This window comes from Thamnophis elegans, chromosome 4 (genome assembly GCF_009769535.1).
Source record: "Thamnophis elegans isolate rThaEle1 chromosome 4, rThaEle1.pri, whole genome shotgun sequence".
Classification (NCBI taxonomy): domain Eukaryota; kingdom Metazoa; phylum Chordata; class Lepidosauria; order Squamata; family Colubridae; genus Thamnophis; species Thamnophis elegans.
The window spans coordinates 12,681,367-12,700,524 of NC_045544.1; the positions used below are offsets into that span (position 1 = coordinate 12,681,367).

The window sequence follows — 19,158 nt, forward strand, 5'->3', positions numbered from 1 at the left end:
GGTTAAGGGTTAGTGTTAGGTTTAGCGTTAGGTTAAGGGTTAGGGTTAGGTTTAGGGTTAGGTTAAGGGTTAGGTTTGGGGGGGTTAGGGTAAGGTTTTCGCTTTAATTTTAAATTTACCGCTCACAGCGTGATGTTTTTGTCGCGCTGTGATGACATCACGTACGCGCTTTCGTCGAGCGCGCTTTTGTCTACCGCGGTTTTGTGGTGGAACCGGGAGATGTTCAGTGCTTTTTTTAAAAAAAAAAAGTGGGTGGGTGTCATGCCATCTATTTTAAAAGAGGTATTTGTGCCCCTTTCTCCATTGAAGACATGCTCCTTTGACCCAACTGGTTTTGATACATCTTAACAATGGTTTTTGAAAAGGTGGTAGACCAAGGCTCATCAACTGTGATGGAAAACCTAGATGGAAAAAACCAGGAGAACCAGAGCTGTTTCTGAAAAGATTCTTGAATCCAAGGGAGGGGGGGGGATTTAAGAGAGTGATTCCACCTTAATTATGCTAGGTATACCGTATGTTGTGTGGGAGAATTACTTTTTCTAAGCTTTCAGATTTCATTTTACATTACCCTACTGGACAATAAAGAACTTTCGAGAAAGTGTTTCCTTAGGTTGCCAATCTCACAGGGTCCAACAATTACAGACAATTCTAGAAAATATTTGTGTATCTAGGTTCCCGCCAGTCAAGATTCAGACCCAGTGATGAAATGTCCATCTGGACCTTGATCCCAGGTCTTCTGGTTCTATTAGACTGCTCGGCAACATTTGAAACCATCAAGCTTACTATCTTCCTAGACAGTCTACAGGGGCTGGGAATCAGGATCCTGTATCTCTGTTCTATGTGAGTGGGTCGTTGTGGTCTGTAATCGGGGTAGGAAGGATAGTATTTAAGGTCATGAATGTTTCAGTAAAGAGTACTATAGGCTTCAATTCCTCCCCCCAATGTCACTTAACATCTATATCATGTTCCTTAACATACACATGAACCTGCTGGGATAAATCATTTGGAGATTTGGGGGTGATGTCATCATTATATGGATATTACATAAGCTCAAGTCAGACAGTTGTTGATGGACTACAAAGATTCATTATTGCATAGTGGTGGTTAGGCACTAAATCACCATGTTTAAGTATGCCTGTCTGGCAAGAACATAAGTAAAAAAAAATCCAACTCTGAATACCTATTCTACTTAAGCTGTGGGCAACAGCTGTTGCAGTCAGTGTATGGACCTCCTTGCTTCCAGATGTTCAGGTAGCCCCTTCCTTTTTGGCATTGTGTAAAACTGTTAAAACAGCACTGTTGTACCCCGCTCTTATGCAGGGTTAAAATTTTCTGGTTGCCATTTGCATGATTTGTGTCAATTGTCTGTTCCGTTTGCTTTTGTTTTTATTTGATATTTTTGTCAATTCTCTACCGCCAAGAGGTTAGATGTTGCGGCGGGTTGTGAAAAATAAAAGCAGAAAAATCTCACGGTGCAACGAAGTGAGTGTTATTCTGAATTTCAGTTATATTATCCAGGGGTGCGTTGGGGACTTTACACTGATTGCAGTAACCCTTAATCTAGAGAAGGCTGAAAACAAGTTTTCTTTTTATGGGATGGATGGATGGATAGATAGGTAGATATTTCCTATTTACTATGTCTGTATTACTATTAATCTCATCGTTCCTATCACCCATCTTTTCCCACTTATGCCTGTATGGCTGTAACTTTGTTGTTTGTATCCTTACGATTTATATTGATTGTTTCCTAGTATGATTTGATTGGTTAATTGTACCGTATGACTATCATTAAGTGTTGTACCTTATGATTCATGATGAATGTATCTTTTATATATACTGAGAGCATCAAAGACAAGTTCCTTGTGTGTCCAATCACAATTGGCCAGTGAAGAATTCTAGTCTATATTTAAATACTATTGGTGTTATATAGTTGTTTAATTTTCATACATTTCTCTTAGGTCCACGATGGGCTTCCTGGAATACAGGTGTCTTTATTTGCATCAGATGCGCTGGAATACATCGAAATCTGGGAGTGCATATATCCAGAGTCAAGTCTGTCAATTTGGACCAATGGACACCAGAACAAATACAGGTTAAAAAGTTTCATTCAAGTTGTATTAAGAGAGACTTTGGGAGAGTTTGTTTCAAAATATATGTTAATTAATAAAATGAGCTCATTTAAAAGATTTTTAAAAATAACAAAAATCCCAACATAATTTTTCTAAATAGTAATATAATTATTTATTGACTGTACTTTTATGTGGGAACTGCATCTTGCAACTGGTTATTGTAAGTGTTCAAGTTGGAATTTTTCTTTCTAATCTTAGTAGCTTCTTGTACATACCAAGGATATTAGCAAAAGTTGTGCAACTCACAATGGGTTGTTCAGTCCTTATTTTAGTCAATTCCAGGTGTTCCAGAAATTTTTTTTTCTATTGGTCTGTTTCAAGTATTCTGGCAGATTAGAATAGCACATTCTTAATTTGATTACCATATTTTTCGGAGTATAAGACGCACCAAGGTTTTGAAGAGGCAATTAAAAAAATAGGTAAGTACATAGAAGGACAGAGAGGGAGAGAAAGAAAGAGAAATATAGTAGGTAGGTAGGTAGAGAGAGAGAGAGAGAGAGAGAGAGAGAGAGAGTAGGTAGGTAGGTAGGTAGATAGGTAGATAAAGGGATAGAGAGAGAAATAGAGAGAAATACAGTAGGTAGGTAGGGAGAGAGTGTGTAGGTAGTAGGGTAGAGGGATAGAGAGAGAAAAATAGAGAGAGCGAGAGAGAAATACAGTAGATAGGGAGGGAGGGAGAGAGTAGGTGGGTAGGTAGATATTTCCACATGTATTTATCCATGTGCTGGAGAAGGAAATCACTGACAAACCTTAAGACTTTGTTTTTGCTGGCACAGCACTTGATCAATGTAATTCTCATCAGTTAAAGAGCTTTCCAAAAGGGAAAAAAGTTTTTGCATTATGCAAATCTCCGAAAAATGGCCTGGTTTTTTTTTTCAAATAAAAGGCATGAATAGCCTTGGGTGGGCTTGCAGAGTGCTCCTGGGGGGGTCAAAAAAGAACAAAAAATGACCCGTTTTTTGTCCAAAAAATGGCATGCATAGCCTTTAGGAGGCTTATAGAGTGCTCCTGGAGGCTGGGGGGGGGGCAAAAAACAGCCCATTTTTTGCTCATTTCTGCCCTCCCCAGCCCCCAGGAGCTCTCTGAAAGCCTCCATAAGGGTATGCACGACCATTTTGGTCAAGGGGCAGGGCTTCTGGAGGCAAAAAAATGCTGTATTCGATGTATAAGATGCACCCAGATTTCCAGCCTCTTTTCTTTTTTGAAAAAAAAAAGATGCGTCTTATACTCTGAAAAATATGGTACTTCTAGAAAATTTGGAGCACTTTAGTGTCTGAATGTTTACTTTTTCAAGCAATTTAATGTTCCAGGTAGTAAAATACTTATCCATCAATTTTTAATGTTCCAAAAACGGTGAACTAATATTAGTTTGCTTTATCTCCAAGCTTGTATAATTTTTGTAAAATGTTTATGTCCGTTTTCAGTTCTATTGCATATTACTCCTTTTACAAGCAGAAAGAATAATATGCAGTAAGAGCATATTGTTATTTGCTACCATGTGGTTTGATATTTATACAGGTGTTTATAATCAGGGTCTAGAATTATTTGCTTTATGCTATGTAGCTTTCAAACAAAATTGAAAATCACTGAGCCCGACAAACCAATTTTAATCATTATGCCCATGGAAAGTATTAAAAACAGAATTCTAATATGAGGACTTCTTCATTCACTTATTAAAATGGCGGAAAATGACAGTAAAAGATATTTAAAGTAAATATTTCTAAATTGTATTATAAAATCAATAAATTCTAAAGCGTGTGCTAAAATAAAAATACAGATGTATTGCTGAAATAGATTTTTAAAATGTTATAGCATTAAATGTTTCTCCTGCTGAAAGCATTCAACCTTGCTTCTTTGCTATAGTGGGTAGCTGAGGCTATATGTAGAATGATGTGTGGGGGGGGGGCTCTCTCAAACTTTGCCTCAAAGAAGGCTTGGAGTCTTTATCTGCTGGTCCTGCCTTCTGCTTTGGATACTGTCTTGTTGTGATCTCTTTTCCAGTAGGATACCAAACAAACTTCATCTGCCTAATCTTCCTGTGAGAGATATAGCACTCTCATATCCGCTGGTGTCCTTCTGGGGATTCCCCGGTCACCTCAGGGCTTCTCGGTCCCTTAATAGGATCAGCTGAGCCACTCCATTCACAAAACAGCTGATTCACAGGTCAGTCCTCTGCCTCCAGCAAGCGCCAGTCGCTTTTGCAGCCAATTGCAGCTGCAAAAGAAGCTGGTGGCCAAGCAACACAACCCACATGCCTCATGTCCTCCTTACCTAACGGTGACGGTCACAGCAGACAATTCCATCCACGGAACAGGAAAAGAAGGCATGGAAAATGTGGAGGGGGCATTTTGTCTTTTATTTTGTTCTCAGTCTGTGCTGACCTTCAGAACAAGGTGAGAGGCAGGAATATCCTCCGTCACATTTTCAAGCCGTTTGCAGAAACACCCCATTTTGAGCCTTCAATGTGAATATACAGGTGAGAAGCGACTTCCTGTAGGCATGGAAATCCATACACTTGGGACATCAGAAGAAGCCCTGCGAGGAGACGCCGCTCCCAAAGTGCAGGGAATCTCCCACCAGTACCTCCTGCAGATCGTCCTTTCAAAGAGGAGTTTCACCAGGATGAATGAGACACAAACACCCCCTTCAGCCACCTCTTTGCTGTGCCCAGCATTGCCAGGAAGCTGTTCTTGGTTTTTTTTTTTTTTTTTTAAGGCTTTCAAAGCACGGAGGATGGATGCCGCTCTGGAAGTACGCTCTATGGTAGCATATAACCATAGAGCGTACTCCCAGAGCGGTATCATACCTCTGTGCTTTGGAAGCCGCAACGGAGGACAGATGCTGCTCTGGGAGTATGCTCTATGGTTGTATGCTCTGCAGCCCACAACCATAGAGCGTACTCCTAGAGCGGCATCCATCCTCCGTGCTTTGAAAGCCGAAAAAAAAACAAAAACGAAGCGGCGGGCGGCACCAGCAGCAGAGATGCCCTGGCTCTGCAGGTACTGTAGAGTTAGCCAAGGGCATCGTGAGCCTGGGAATCGCATGAGCGGGGAGCAGAAAAGCCGCTTGCACAACCCCCCTCTCCAGCCATGCATAGCCCCATTCACTCACCTAGGGGCATTCCGAAGGCACCGAGCCACGGGAGGCGGAGGGTGGTGAACAGGCGCTCGCGTGGCTTGGTGCCTTCTGGGTACCGCTAGGTCGGTCAGTGGTGCTGGCTGGAAAGGGGGGTTGCCACGTGGCTGCTCGCAAGCGTGGACACCTCATGACTGCTGTGTTGCTCCTGCGACAGCGCAACACAGCCATTTGACCCTGAGGCTGTGCCCGGCTCTTCAGGAGCCTGGTCGCAAGGGAGCAGCCGCCCGGCAACCCCCCAAAAATAAGACCTCCCCTTTAATAATCCCAAGGCCATATTTTGTGGGTCAAAAAAAATCTAAGACCCTGTCATATTTTCGGGGAAACACGGTAGTAACATGGACATTTATACATTTTGGTTTTTTATATATATATTTATACATGTTTATTCATGAATATGTCCTATTCTGCCTTATTATAATGGTTTTTAATGTAAAATGGTTATTATAGCAGCAAGTTTATCCTAACATACATCAAACTAAATTGAGCGTTTGTGTCATTGCTTTTAGTGCATGCAGGAGATGGGAAATACCAAGGCAAGATTACTTTATGAAGCTAATTTACCAGAGAACTTTCGAAGACCTCAAACAGATCAGTATCCTTTTTTGCATTTCCCCTTTTCAGGGAAATTGGAGTAGTTATATATGATGACAATGTTAAAATGGATGTATGCATAATGCACAATGGCGAAATATAAATGACAAGATTCTCAAAGGTGTAAAAGTAATTTTTTTAAAAGAACTTAGGAGACTGTTTAAACTTAAAACACTATTTCTATTTTAGTTTGATAAAGATACTATTTACTTCAAGAATACAGAAGACAGGAAAAGGTGTTTTATTGCTTAAGTATAAAGCTACTAAAGATGTCTGTGGAACATCTGGACTATTTAAAATAAAGAGAAACAATTAGCATATTAGTAGCACATCAGAACTTAACCATGGTGCTGGATTTTTGAAATAGAAAGTTTGGAAATTTGAGTCTCATCATGCAGAAAAAATTATATTGAGGAAATTGGTTAAACTCAAACTAAATTTGTCTTTATTTGAGCCCCTTGATGAGAAATGGTAAAATAATAGTTTTACAAAGCATATAGTGCAAGTGAGGTGAACCCCCCCTCTCTCCCCCCTCACCCTCTGTGTGTGTGTGTGTGTGTGTGTGTGTGTGAGAGAGAGAGAGACAGAGAGAGAGGGAGAGAGAGAGAATGAATATAAAATACCAATTTTTAAAATGTAGCCTGAATAGAAACGTTGGAGAAAATATGATGTAGTATTTGTCTCATGTATCAAGATGATTATATTAAGGTTATAAAAGTATTAAAAGTTGCTTTTACAATGGAAAAGAACATTCTAGAATGCTAATGAAAATTCAATAGGCATCCTAAATTTGAAGCAGTTCAGTTATGGTTTTAGAAATATTATATAAAATTAGTTTCTGCACTGAAAATGTATTTTTATGCTGGTGTGTGTGCGTGCGCGTGTGTGCATGCACATATGCATCCCTTTTTTTGTTTTCGTGTTTTTGTCTTTTCCTTAAACTAACTTATTCAGAGCTGTGGAGTTTTTTATCAGGGATAAATATGAGAAGAAAAAATACTATGACAAAAATGCAACTCATGTCACCAGTGTAAGTAAATATTACTGAATTACTCCAGATATAATTAATATTATTCAAGGTTCAAGGTTCATTTTATTTATATGCCGCCTTATTCCCGGCGGGACTCAGGGCGGCGCACAAACCCAAAGGAGGGGAAAGGGAAACACAAGAACTACAACAAAAAGTACAGGAAATTTAAAACAACCAACATCCACACGATTCGAGAGGGGAAGGGAACTCATCGACCCCAGGCCTGCCGGCACAGCCAGGTTTTAACGGCTTTTCGGAAAGCCTGGAGAGAGGTGAGGGTCCGAATCTCTGCGGGGAGCTCGTTCCAAAGGGCCGGAGCCGCCACAGAGAAGGCCCTCCCCCGGGTAGTGGCCAGATGACATTGGCTAGTAGACGGAACCCGGAGGAGGCCTAATCTGTGTGATCTAATAGGTCTTTGGGAGGTAATTGGCAGCAGGCGGTCTTTCAAGTACCCAGGTCCAATACCATATTCAGATTAATCATACTATATATATATATATATATACACACACACACAGAGAGAGAGTATATATCCATTTCCATATCTAAGAAGAGATATTAAATATATACCAGAGCTGTAATCCCATGATAAGAGAAACAGATTTTAGTATAGCACTTATCTCTCTTTCTAATAACAGTATGCTTGGTATTATTTGTATAGAACATTAAATAACTTGATGGATATTTGAGGGCTTAATTCAGTGAGAACATTCATCTCTAAATATACAGGATTGTATATTTTCAAATATGAACACTGTTTCTGAGTGCTGAGCACTGTTTTTTTACTTTTGTTAGACAGTTTTATAGAGTCTGAAATAGGATCTACCTCTAAATATTAATCCTTAAGGAAAATACATCAGGTACTTATATTAGTTTCAGGGCTATAAGAAGAGTGTAAAAATCTGGAATAGGGTGTAGCAACAGGATAGGGTATGGAAACACAATGCAGAAGAACGACAAGATAGATGTGCTGTTGCTAATGCAAAACGAAAGAAATGTTTCAATCAATTCATAGTGAAAATAGATAATTTATCAGAGAAAATCAAAAGGAAATTAGTTAACAAGCAACTTGTCAAAATTGTATGACTGAAGGGAAATGAGAATTGAAAGTTTGTCACGCCCATTGCTGCTGAAAGGAATTTAAGGATGTGAAATAATTGGCTTTAACAAGAATTGCTTCATGTCAAAATAAATGTTCGTCTAGTTCCTAATTTTGTCTCTTATTAACCAATCAAAATCACAGTTGAGGTTGGTACCCCCTGTTGTTACTAGGGTTATAAGCTTTGGTTTAACATCAACAGTGAAAAAGATTACAGGTAGTCCTTAACTTATGATCACAGCTGAGCCCAACATGTCTGTTGCTAAGCAAGATAGTTATGGGACTTTTGCCCCCTTTTACAACCTCCCCCCCCCAATTGTTAAGTGAATCTCTGTGTTTGTTTAGTAACAAGGTTAAGTGAATCTGGCTTCCCCATTGAATTTGCTGGTCAGAAGGTGATCACATGACTCCGGGACACAGTAACTCATAAACATGAACCAGTTGCCAACATCTGAATTTTGATCACATGTTCATGGGGAAGCTGCAAAAGACATAACTCTGAAAAACGCTCATAAATCACTTTTTTTCAGTGCCATTATAATTTTGAATGGTCCCTGAACAAATTGGATTGGATTGGATTTATTCGATTTGTATGCCGCCCTATTCCCAGAGGGACTCAGGGCGGCTGAACAAAAGCCAAGGGGAGGGGAACAAATACAAAAAGTAAGACAAAAGCAAGACAACAATACAAAACAATTTAAAAACACAACAAGCACAACCAAATTCGAGAAGGGGTGGAACTCAAGACCCCCAGGCCTGCTGGGACAGCCAGGACTTAACGGCTATACAGAAGGCCTGAAGGGTGGCGAGGGTCCGAATCTCCACTGGGAGATCGTTCCAAAGGGCTGGAGCAGCCACAGAGAAGGCCCTCCTCCGGGTGGTTGAAAGCCGGCATAGGCTGGCAGATGGAATTCAGAGGAGGCCTAATCTGTGGGATCTAATGGGTCTATGGGAGGTGATTGGCAGAAGGCGGTCTCTCAAGTACCCAAGTCCAATACCATGTAGGGCTTTATAAGTGACAACTAGCACCTTGAAGCGTATCCGGAGACCAATAGGCAGCCAGTGCAGCTCGCGGAGGATAGGTGTAACGTGGGTGTACCGAGGCACAATCCCACAATCGCTCGAGCGGCTGCATTCTGGACCAGCTGTAGTCTCCGAATACTCTTCAAGGGCTGCCCCATGTAGAGCGCGTTGCAGTAGTCCAGTCTTGAGGTCACAAGGGCATGATGATAAGTTGAGGACTACCTGTACATAGCTTGCATTTGAAGAGGTAACTGAATACCTAATTCTCTGGATTATAGTTCCTTAGCATTTTTCTATTCAGAAATACTGGTAGGGTTGCAACTTGCCTTTATTAAAAACAGTGTGTGGTCAAAGGAGATAAGCTGTAGTAGAACAGTTTCAGGAAACGTTTGAGGCTTTTGTAATTCAAAGAGCACGCTATATTTCCGTGTGGCGAACCTATGGCACGCATGCCACAGGAGGCACACAGCGCCCTCTCTGCGGGCACACGAGTTGTCGGCCCAGCTCAGCTGCACTGTGCATGTGTGGGCATCTCCTGCTGGCCAGCTGGTTTTCAGGTCTCTGCTGCGCAGGAGCATGGTGCATGTGGGAGATGCATGTGCATGCATGGGGGAAGGTTGCATATGCGTGGGGGCTTGGCGTACACGGGGGGGTCACACATACATTGAATTATGGGTTTCAGCTCACTGCTATAGATAGTCTCTTCATGGAAGCAGGAAAACCTCTCCTTATAAAATGATTATCATAGTGAGTAAGATTGTTTTTTTCCTGAAAAAAAGTCTCACTTCCACATAAAAATAGTGGTTTGCACTACTCACAAGTTTGTTTTTCAAAAACTCCTCTGAGAATTCCTCTGCACAAACTCCAGCAGCCTTATTCTACATAAACACGATGCTAATGTCTTTGCTTTACAGTACACTTATCTGCCATTTATTAATTAAATGGACTCTTTTAAGAAAATAAATTGAGGCAGATAGCCCTGTGAGGCAGCATTAGTAGAACTGCCGGCATGCATACTGATGTCCACAGCATAGTATTGTTTATCTCTGGTGTAGGGTGTCCAGTGATGCTGAAAATTAGGGGAAAATGTTAGGTCTTTCTGTGAGCCATATGAGAAGAATAAATTGAGAAGACTGGCATACCAGCCTTCCTCACAATAACAGATTTTCAGATGACTAGATTTCAGTGACAGGTAGTTCTTGATTCCCGGCCATTTGCAGATTACAGTGGCACTGAGTATAACAATTGTGGCATAAACGTCTCCGGAACCACCTTGTTCTGACTGAGGTAGGAGTGGGGAGCTATGGGTCCTTTATGACTTGTGGACTTCAACTCCCAGAATTCCTGAGCCAACCAGTCTAAAGGAGCCATAGCTCTCCACTTCTATCATTGTATTCAACATTGCATTTGATAAATAAGGTGACAGCAAGCTTATGAAAAGGTTTAGCTCATTTCTGAAGGAGCTACCGCTAGTCAAAGTAGATGCAGTATTTGGCTAAGTAATCATTCTTCTGGTACAATATAGCCATGATGGCGAACCTATGGCACACGAGCCATATCTCCTGGCAGTGGAGCCATCGCCAGTTGCTCTTCCGGGTTCGGGCACAGCAGCCAGTTGGTCTTCATGCGCATTGGCGTGCCAGAAAGCAAAAGAGAAGCCGCCCGGTACGTATGCGCACACCAGGAAAACGATCTTTTTGTTTCCAGTGTGCACATGCGCGTCGGCCATTTGTTGATCTGGTTCCTGACGTGCATGCCCACGCAAAAACCAGCAACAGGAGGAGTAACAGCCACGCCAAAAGACACGGAGAGTGGCTCCTGGCCATTGCTTTTTAGCGGAGCAGAGCTGTGGTCGAGTCTTCCCTCCCCCTGCCCACCCGAGTAGGCTTCTTGCATGGCCCCAGCCCTCCAGCCCGTGGCTCATCTGCGGTCCGAAGTGACTGGCGGCTTGGGTGCCCCAGAAAAGCAGCGGCAGCCACAAGAGGAAGGGCAGGAGCGACCGGCCAGCCCCTACAGCCACTCCCATACCATCCAGAAACAGCACTGTGATAACTGCTAGGGGCGAGGGGGCGGCGGCAAAGACAGGCAAGGGCTTCCTTCCTTCCCCATCTGAGCGGGCTACTTGCACGGCTCCAGCCTGCGGCATTGATGTGGATCCGTGATCTGGAGTGCCTGGCTGGCTCAGGTGCCCCAGAAGAGCCATCCAGCCCCCACGCAGGCCACCACAGGGGGAAGGACAGGAGTGACCAGACAGCCACCGCAGCTGTCATGCCTAAAAGAGACCTGGGACTCTTCTGTTTCTAGGCCAGTCTTTTACCCCTGCCCCAGCTATATTGTTAGCACCAGAAACGGCTGTCACATTTCTAAATCATTTTGTACTTTAATTTTTCTGAACGCCTTTGCCATATTGGGAAAAGTAAAGCTACCTATGAACTCATTGTAAATGGTAGTGTAAGGTTTAAGGGTGGTTGTTAACAAAATTAATTTTCCACTCCTTGTAACAATATCTTTGCTCCTTGAAGTATAAAAGTATATGATCCTGTTACTATCAATAAGAGAAAGTGTAAGATCCATAAGAATCCTATATCCCATTACCTGCATGATTTGCTACAATTCTACTAAATAGGAGGCAATGCAATAGGGAGATAACAAATGGAATATACTTAGAATATGTGTGTGTGTGTGTGTGTGTGTGTGTGTGTGTTTGTGCTGATAAAAAGATGATGGAAGCAGTTGGCTTCTTCCCATAATTGGGGGCTTACCAGGGGTTGTGACATTAAATATATATATATTTAAAGTCACAACCCCTGGTATGCCCAAATATGGGAGGAAGATCACTACTTCCATTCTCTGTCCTTCGGCTCGTCACAAGAGACCATCCAGACAGAAACCCAATATTTTTTACTGTTGCCTTTTTGTTATTTATTTATCAGCACAAATATAACGTACGTACGTACATACGTACGTACACACACACACGTACACACACACACACACACATTTATTATTTATATATATATGAATGAATATATATATAAGGAGAAATAATGTTAAAGTCTTTCCTATCTAATTTCTGAGATATGAATTTGGGAAGAAATTAAAGCTCATTGCTATCCAGACAAGTCTTCTGATTTTGCTTTTGTATATTTTTAACATGAACGTTAGTGGAAGTTTCATGTATGAGGATTACTTGCGTTCTTACACTGACTGACTAATACTGTGGATAAAGCAGAAAATATTCCACAGATTGTGGATTATAGAGACATGCTCACAAAATTACAAAATTCCTTATAATATGCTTGTTAGTTTATGATTAAAAGACTCTTTTTGATTAACAACATTTTCTCCTTGCCTTCAAAAGGGAAGGCTCTCTTTGATAGTTAGATATTTCATTTAGTGTTATTCATTTTTTTTTTCCTTCATAAAATCTGTTGGAATGAGCAAAAATAAATATTCCTTTGCTTGTTTCCCTACTCCTATAGGATAGTAGTCTTTTTTTTTGTTCAGGACATTAATAATTCATGAGTCATGCTGGATAAAACTGAACAATGGGATGAGAGGCTTAATTATTTTCTCTTGTGATACTGATGTGATCTTATCTGACTTCCATTTCTTTCTTTATATTCTAGCATATTCCTCTGTTGAGCATTTGCTGTTCCCCTGATCAGATTTTAACCTTTAAAAATGTCTTTAGTAAATTTTAAAAGGGCAGTTGACTCTGTGTACCATTCTATATATAATAATTAATTTCTGTACCTCCAGTTAAGTACTAGGTTGAACTGAGGAAGTCAGTGAGTCTATATTTATCTTGTTTGAAACAGATTTTTTAAAAATACTTTCAGTAGCAAAATTAGTCTAAATTTAGTTTTGTCTCTTCCTCTTCCTCTTCCTCTTCTCTTCCCTTCCTTTCCCATTCCCTTCCATTCTCTTCCCTTCTTTCTCAAAAATTGAAAGTAATAAAATATACTTTAACTTTACGTCTTCCTATAATTACTGTAGCCTGTCAAGTTGTCTTTTCTCATCTTTCATCTGCTTTGTACAGATGTCTTCCTCTGATGCTGCTCAACCTCAAACATCTTCTCCTTCTCTGCAAGCTGCCTCTGAGCAAAGTAAAATGGAGGTATTCCCTCTTCTTGGTGTTCATGTTGTGTTTGGTGCAGATTTGTTCTACTGAATAGCTACAGTACAGGCTAATATATTTGTTTGTGGCTTACTTTGTGTGAATTCAGCTAGAGAGCCGAGGTGGCGCAGTGGTTAAATGCAGCACTGCAGGCTACTTCAGCTGACTGCAGTTCTGCAGTTCTGCAGTTCGGCTGTTCAAATCTCACCGGCTCAGGGTTGACTCAGCCTTCCATCCTTCCGAGGTGGGTAAAATGAGGACCCGGATTGTTGTTGGGGGCAATATGCTGACTCTGTAAACCGCTTAGAGAGGGCTGAAAGCCCTATTAAGCGGTATATAAGTCTAACTGCTATTGCTACTGCTATTGTAGTTGTTCATTGTGGTTTCTATGACACATGGCTTAACGTAATGCAAATTCAGCCAATATGGAATTATTTTCTGATATATTTGATATATGATGTATATTTGTAATTTGTCTTAGGCAGGACTGAAAAGTATTTTAAACCAAACATTTTGTAAATCTATCCAAAAAGAATTTCTTCATGGACTTTTACAGGTCAGCTTGAACTGTTTCATAATAGCGCACAAGTTTGTCCTGGATTTGTAACTTAAATTGTGTGTTAGAGTTCCTCAAAATAAATATTGTTATGGAGATAATGGATTCCAAGCAGAATTGGCGAGTTACTGGCATAGTTTTGAAAATGAATTATTAATTAGTAGAATGCATTCCTCATTTTCAGTCGTCTGTGTACTCATTTCGTAATCCTCCATCCTGAAACGTGTTTTCTTTCCTTTGAAATAAGATCCTCTAATTCCAGTAACCCCTATTTCTAAGTGATTTGATTTGGGATTTTCTAGGCTGTCTTTTTGTAAATATCCACATAATAAAATTGCCAATTCCACACGCCTTCCAAAAGGAGAGCCAGCTGCAATATCTTGACTACCTCTTTATTGCTTTGCTAGTCTTGAACATGGTTTAAATTACATCCACTGGGATTTGCATATAGAGCTTGAATTGGAAGTGCAGGTTTTAGTTATTTGTTTGCTTGTTTACAGTATTTGTAGGCCACTCACTTCCTTAAGGCTGGGAGGGAGTGGGGAGAGACCTACAAAAACCATCAAAATGACTGAAGACTAATAATCCCTTGTCAGACTAACCACACAATCAGATGCAAATGTATTGCTGCGTAGTCATTTTCTGAATCATGCTTGTGCTTTTTAAGACATTCAACACAATTTTTTAAAAAAATATAACGTAAAATAATAGTATAGTAAAATAAGGGCAAAAATAAAAAAACCTCTCTAACAGGATAGTTATTATTAAAATGGCTAGAATTGGTGAGGTGCCCCAAAAAGGATTCTATTTTATATACTATCCAACGTGTCCTTTTTACATCATGAGACATAAATGAAAATGTAGATTCTGAGCTTACTCCTAAAGCAGGGGTGTCAAACTCACAACGACACGTTGTCACGTGACGTATCACAACTTTTTCCCTCTTCACTAAACTGGGGGTGGGGGTGGGGGGGTGGCCAGCACGTGATGCATTCAGCCTGCGGCCTGTGTGTTTGACACCCCTGTCTTAAAGAAAGAGGAAGCCTTGCAATGCAGTAGTAGAATTATGTGTTCATTGATATAGGCGCTTTTGTTGATCAATATTAATATTATCAAGTGTATTGGAAACAAATTGGAAGCCAGGACAGTTGGTTCAAAAACAGTGATATGGGGATCACATCAGGTAAGTATGTGGATGAAGTTTTTGAACACTTTAAAGTGACATCCTGTATAGAATATATTATTATAATAAATATGATATGTATCCCAATCACCAAATCACAGGTAGTATGTATTATCAGCATTACCATGAGACCCAGTCTCTGTGCTCTAGGTATTTTTCTGGTAATATCTTATAGAAGATATAAGAATGTGATTTTTAGAAGTTTTCTGGTGTAATGACATCAGGACTGAGCAGTAATTCCCATATCTCATCATTTTCAGCTAAATAAACCATTAAACCATGATATCAATTACATATTAGCCAAACATCTCAGAATAAGATGATCTGTAAGTCTGCAAAAACCAACAGCAGTGGAAAAAATGACTATGATGAAACTATGGAGAAAGCTGATGGAAAATAGAAAACAGCCATACATTTTCAATTTTCTTGTCTTTCTGCTGTATATTAAGGGGAATATAATATAATAGATTTGAAGTGCCTGCAGATATAGTATATAGTCAGGTCAGCCTTGTAATATAATTCTTAAGATATTGTATACATACATAATACATATACAGACCCATATATAATATATGAAGCCATTGCAGTTCTGATAGAAATAAATGTGTTTCTGAAATAGAAGTTTAAATTAACTTTTAGAAGTTAATATAACTGTTAGTTTAAATATTTATAATATAATATTACAATATAATGTTTAATGGAACATCTTTCCACAGAAGGAAAAAGATAAGAAGAAAGAAGAGAGGAAAAGGGACAAAGAACCAGAAAAACCTTTGAAAAACTTAGGAATCGAAAAAGTAAGATTGGTTTAGTTGTATATTTTCAGATTATATCATTATTCATAATTAATGGTACACAGTGCTGCAAATTCATTGCAGGTCTTTTTATTTAATTCTTTGACTATTACAAGTCTTGGTCTTTTGGCTAAAATCAATTTTATAGTTTTAGTTAAGATCACTTGACTTAACTAGTTTCAGAAGCATTACATCTTAATATTTTGTACAATTGTGCTTTAAAATATGAATTGTCTTAACATCTAAAAATGAAACTTCCAGAAAATGCCTGGGCTATAGACTACATTGGGAAAAAAATTGGAAAATTGAAGCAAGTGATATGGACTTGTGTATAGTCATCAGGCACTGAGATTAGCTGGAGGGAGACTTTATTTTTTTCCTAATAGCATGAATTGCATGGACATCGCAACTGGAAATGTTAACAATGTAAAAAGTTTGTGGCAGTTCCTCTAAAAAATGAATTCACAAGGAAAACAATAACTTTTTCATTATTTCAGTCTGAGTATAGTGTTAGTAGTTGTCTTCTTGCAGTTTTCTTTCTGTACTAATAATAGCTCATAATTTATCTGATAGTTTGTCTCTCTTTCACACACATATGCACATACATCACATAATTGTGATTTAGCAACTAGCTTGCACTTAAAACATTTGCAGCATCCAATGGTCACATTATTGCTTTATTTGTGTTCTTCCCTGTCTGTTTCCCACAAGCAAAGTCTGTCAGGAAACTGGCAGAGAATTTTGCAAGTTGCTCTTGGAAGTTACTTGAGTTTGTACCAATACTCTATGCATTTTGTTTCTGAGGCTTATACTTCCATCTTTTCTGCAGCTTCATCTCCTAGACCTGTGATGGTGAACCTATGGCATGCATGCTTGAAATGACACATAGAGCCTTCTCTCTGGGCATGCCAGCCATTACCCGTAGCTCTTCTAGGTCTTTGCGTGGACGGGAGTGGTGGAAACCGGAAGAGTAGCTACCAGCTCCCTGGCATGCGTGTGCATACTGGGAAGCTGAGCTTCTGGTTTTCGGCATGCACATGCGTGCCAACCAACTGGTCTTCATGCACGCATGTGTGCCAGAAACCGGAAGACCAGGTGACCAGTATGCACATGTGCGCCCGGGAGCTTCTCTTCCGGTTTCGAGCACTCACCCATGCGGGTGCTCCTGTTTCGGCACTTGATGCTGAAAACACTGTCCTAGAGCTTCTTAGCAAATCAAGGGGTTCTTTGGGATCTGAGTTCAGGCATACGTTGCAAGGGTGCAGTCTTATCCCTTACGCTAGCAGCTAACCAGCGTGGAAGAGCAGTCCATCCTACTTCCAGGTGCTTGTTAAAATCTGAGCAAATCCCTATGGTGTCTAGAGCATACTATCTTAAACTGATTAGTCATCTTGAAGGAGCCAGTCCTAGTAACGGGGCTCAGGCTAGTTCATTGGAATAAAACCACCCTGTCAAACTGGTGGCCCATGGACCAAATACATCACATGCAGACCACACCCGCTCCAGCACCGTGAAGGCAAAAAACATTGCGATACATCACAATCCGGCCCATGACGCGATTGAGTTTTACACCCGTGGAATAATGTGTAAAAACCAAAAGATGCAGGCTTGCATTGCAATCCTGTTGCTACCATCTTATCTGTTTTCCTCCACCTGTTGCCCCAGATGATCTTGCAGTCTGCCCAGTTACACTTCATGCCACAATACTATCCTCCTTACCTTTAGTATTCTCCGTTGTTCTTTTTATTCTTTCTTCGCCTCCCTTGTTACCTTCTCTTTTCTATATCCCATTCTTTTCCCTGTATTCTCTTTCATTATCTCCATTTTCCACATTTATAATTATCCATCAGTGGTGGGTTTCAAAAAACTTTTGAACCTACTCTGTGGGTGTGGCCTCCTTTGTGGGAGTGGCTTGCTGGCCATGTGACCTGGTGGGAGTGGCTTGCCGGCCATGTGTTTTCTTTCTCTCTCTCTCTCTCTCTCTCTCTCTCTCTCTCTCTCTCTCTCTCTCTCTCTCTCTCTCTCTCTCTCTCTTTCCTTCCTTTTGTCTCTCTGTCCCTTTTCCCTTTTTTTCTTTCATCTCTCACTTTTTCTTTCTTTTTTCTTTATTTCTTCCTTTCTTTCTCTTTCTCTGTGTGAGTCTGTCTCTGTGTGTGTGTTTGTGTGTGTATGTCAGTGGTGGGTTTCAAAAAATTTTGGAACCTCTTCTGTAGGTGTTTCCTGCTTTCCGGGTCCACTGGTGGAACCTCTTCTAACCGTTTCGGTAGTTTTGACGAACCGGTTCTACAGAACTGGTGCGAACTGGTAGGAACCCACCTCTGTTATCCATGCAATTTCCTTTCACGGAGGACTGCTTGGCCTCTTGTCTCAAACCAATCCTTCCTCAACATACCTGGACTTCTTTTTATTTCTAACCATGAAGGTTGATAAATAGTCTATAGCTTTGGTGGGGGGGGAGCCACAGACATTATTATTGATATTCTAGGTCTTTTGCTTGTGCTTGGTACAAGTAGCATACCTCTCCTGATGTTCACTTCTTTCATACTGCTGTGCCTGATAATTACAATAGTTGAAAAAAATCACAACTCTGATTATTATTGTTTCAATTCAACTGATAACTAAGAACACATTTAGCGAAGGCAGCTGCTGCATTTGCTGCTCCCCATTTTGTTATTTTTGCTTGTATTAGTTTGCATGATTTTGAAAAGTGGCAATTTTCAGAGTTCAGGACATGCTTTTTGCCTGGCTTAATTATTCATTGGCTGCCTCTGCTGAATAACATGCAGTAGCATTAAGTGCTCTTTTGTTACGCTGTTCCAGTGAGCATTGGAAGGCTTATTTGATTCAACTCCAGAAGCCCCGTGGAATTAAATTTTTGCTTCCTTTTATGATAGGAAAACCTATAGAGAGGTTTCCAGGCAGATTCATTCGATGCAAACTGAGCTTTGTCTGTACACTTTGTTTACATTTAGAATGCACTGTATATTTTATATTTTCACTATGTAATGCTGTCTTGGATCAACGAACACATTAGAAGCAGCTTTAAATATCTGCTGTAGTAACAAGGAAACGCTAAGCCGAGAAGAGATGGCACGTACTTTGAAAATGATCCTGGAATATGCCTTAGTCGAGGAGCATGACATTTAGCCACGCTCTACTTCGGCAAATACTGGTTTTAAGAATTGTTTTTCTATTTCTTGCTGTTTTAAAACCCACATGTGAAAAATCCATTTGGATGAACTTCTGTTAATGTGACGTTCAATGCTTCACTCAGGAAGAGTTGCATCCTAATAAATTTAAACTCCACATTCAACCTATATATGAATAATATCTCTCATTACTGGTATATATTACGTTACAGCACGCCAAATAATTGCTTATGATCCTTGCAGAAAATGTTCAGTCTGAAATATTGCTTATCCTTATTTCTCCCATTCACTTTTGGGAAACATTTCCCCTAGAATTGTAAGCCATTTCAAGTATTATCTGTTTCTT

At 40.2% G+C, this 19,158-nt stretch overlaps 1 protein-coding gene across 2 annotated transcripts in view; it reads left to right on the forward strand.

Moving 5' to 3' along the window:
• SMAP1 (small ArfGAP 1) overlaps positions 1–19,158 on the forward strand; it is a 71,917-nt gene that overhangs the window by 21,859 nt on the left and 30,900 nt on the right. Inside the window, exons 2-5 of one of the 2 annotated variants that reach the window (XM_032216180.1) lie at positions 1,959–2,092; positions 5,774–5,859; positions 6,813–6,888; positions 15,586–15,666. In XM_032216180.1, coding sequence (XP_032072071.1) covers positions 1,959–2,092; positions 5,774–5,859; positions 6,813–6,888; positions 15,586–15,666 — 377 coding nt within the window. The remainder of the gene's footprint in view (positions 1–1,958; positions 2,093–5,773; positions 5,860–6,812; positions 6,889–15,585; positions 15,667–19,158) is intronic. The other variant, XM_032216181.1, reaches the window with a different exon arrangement.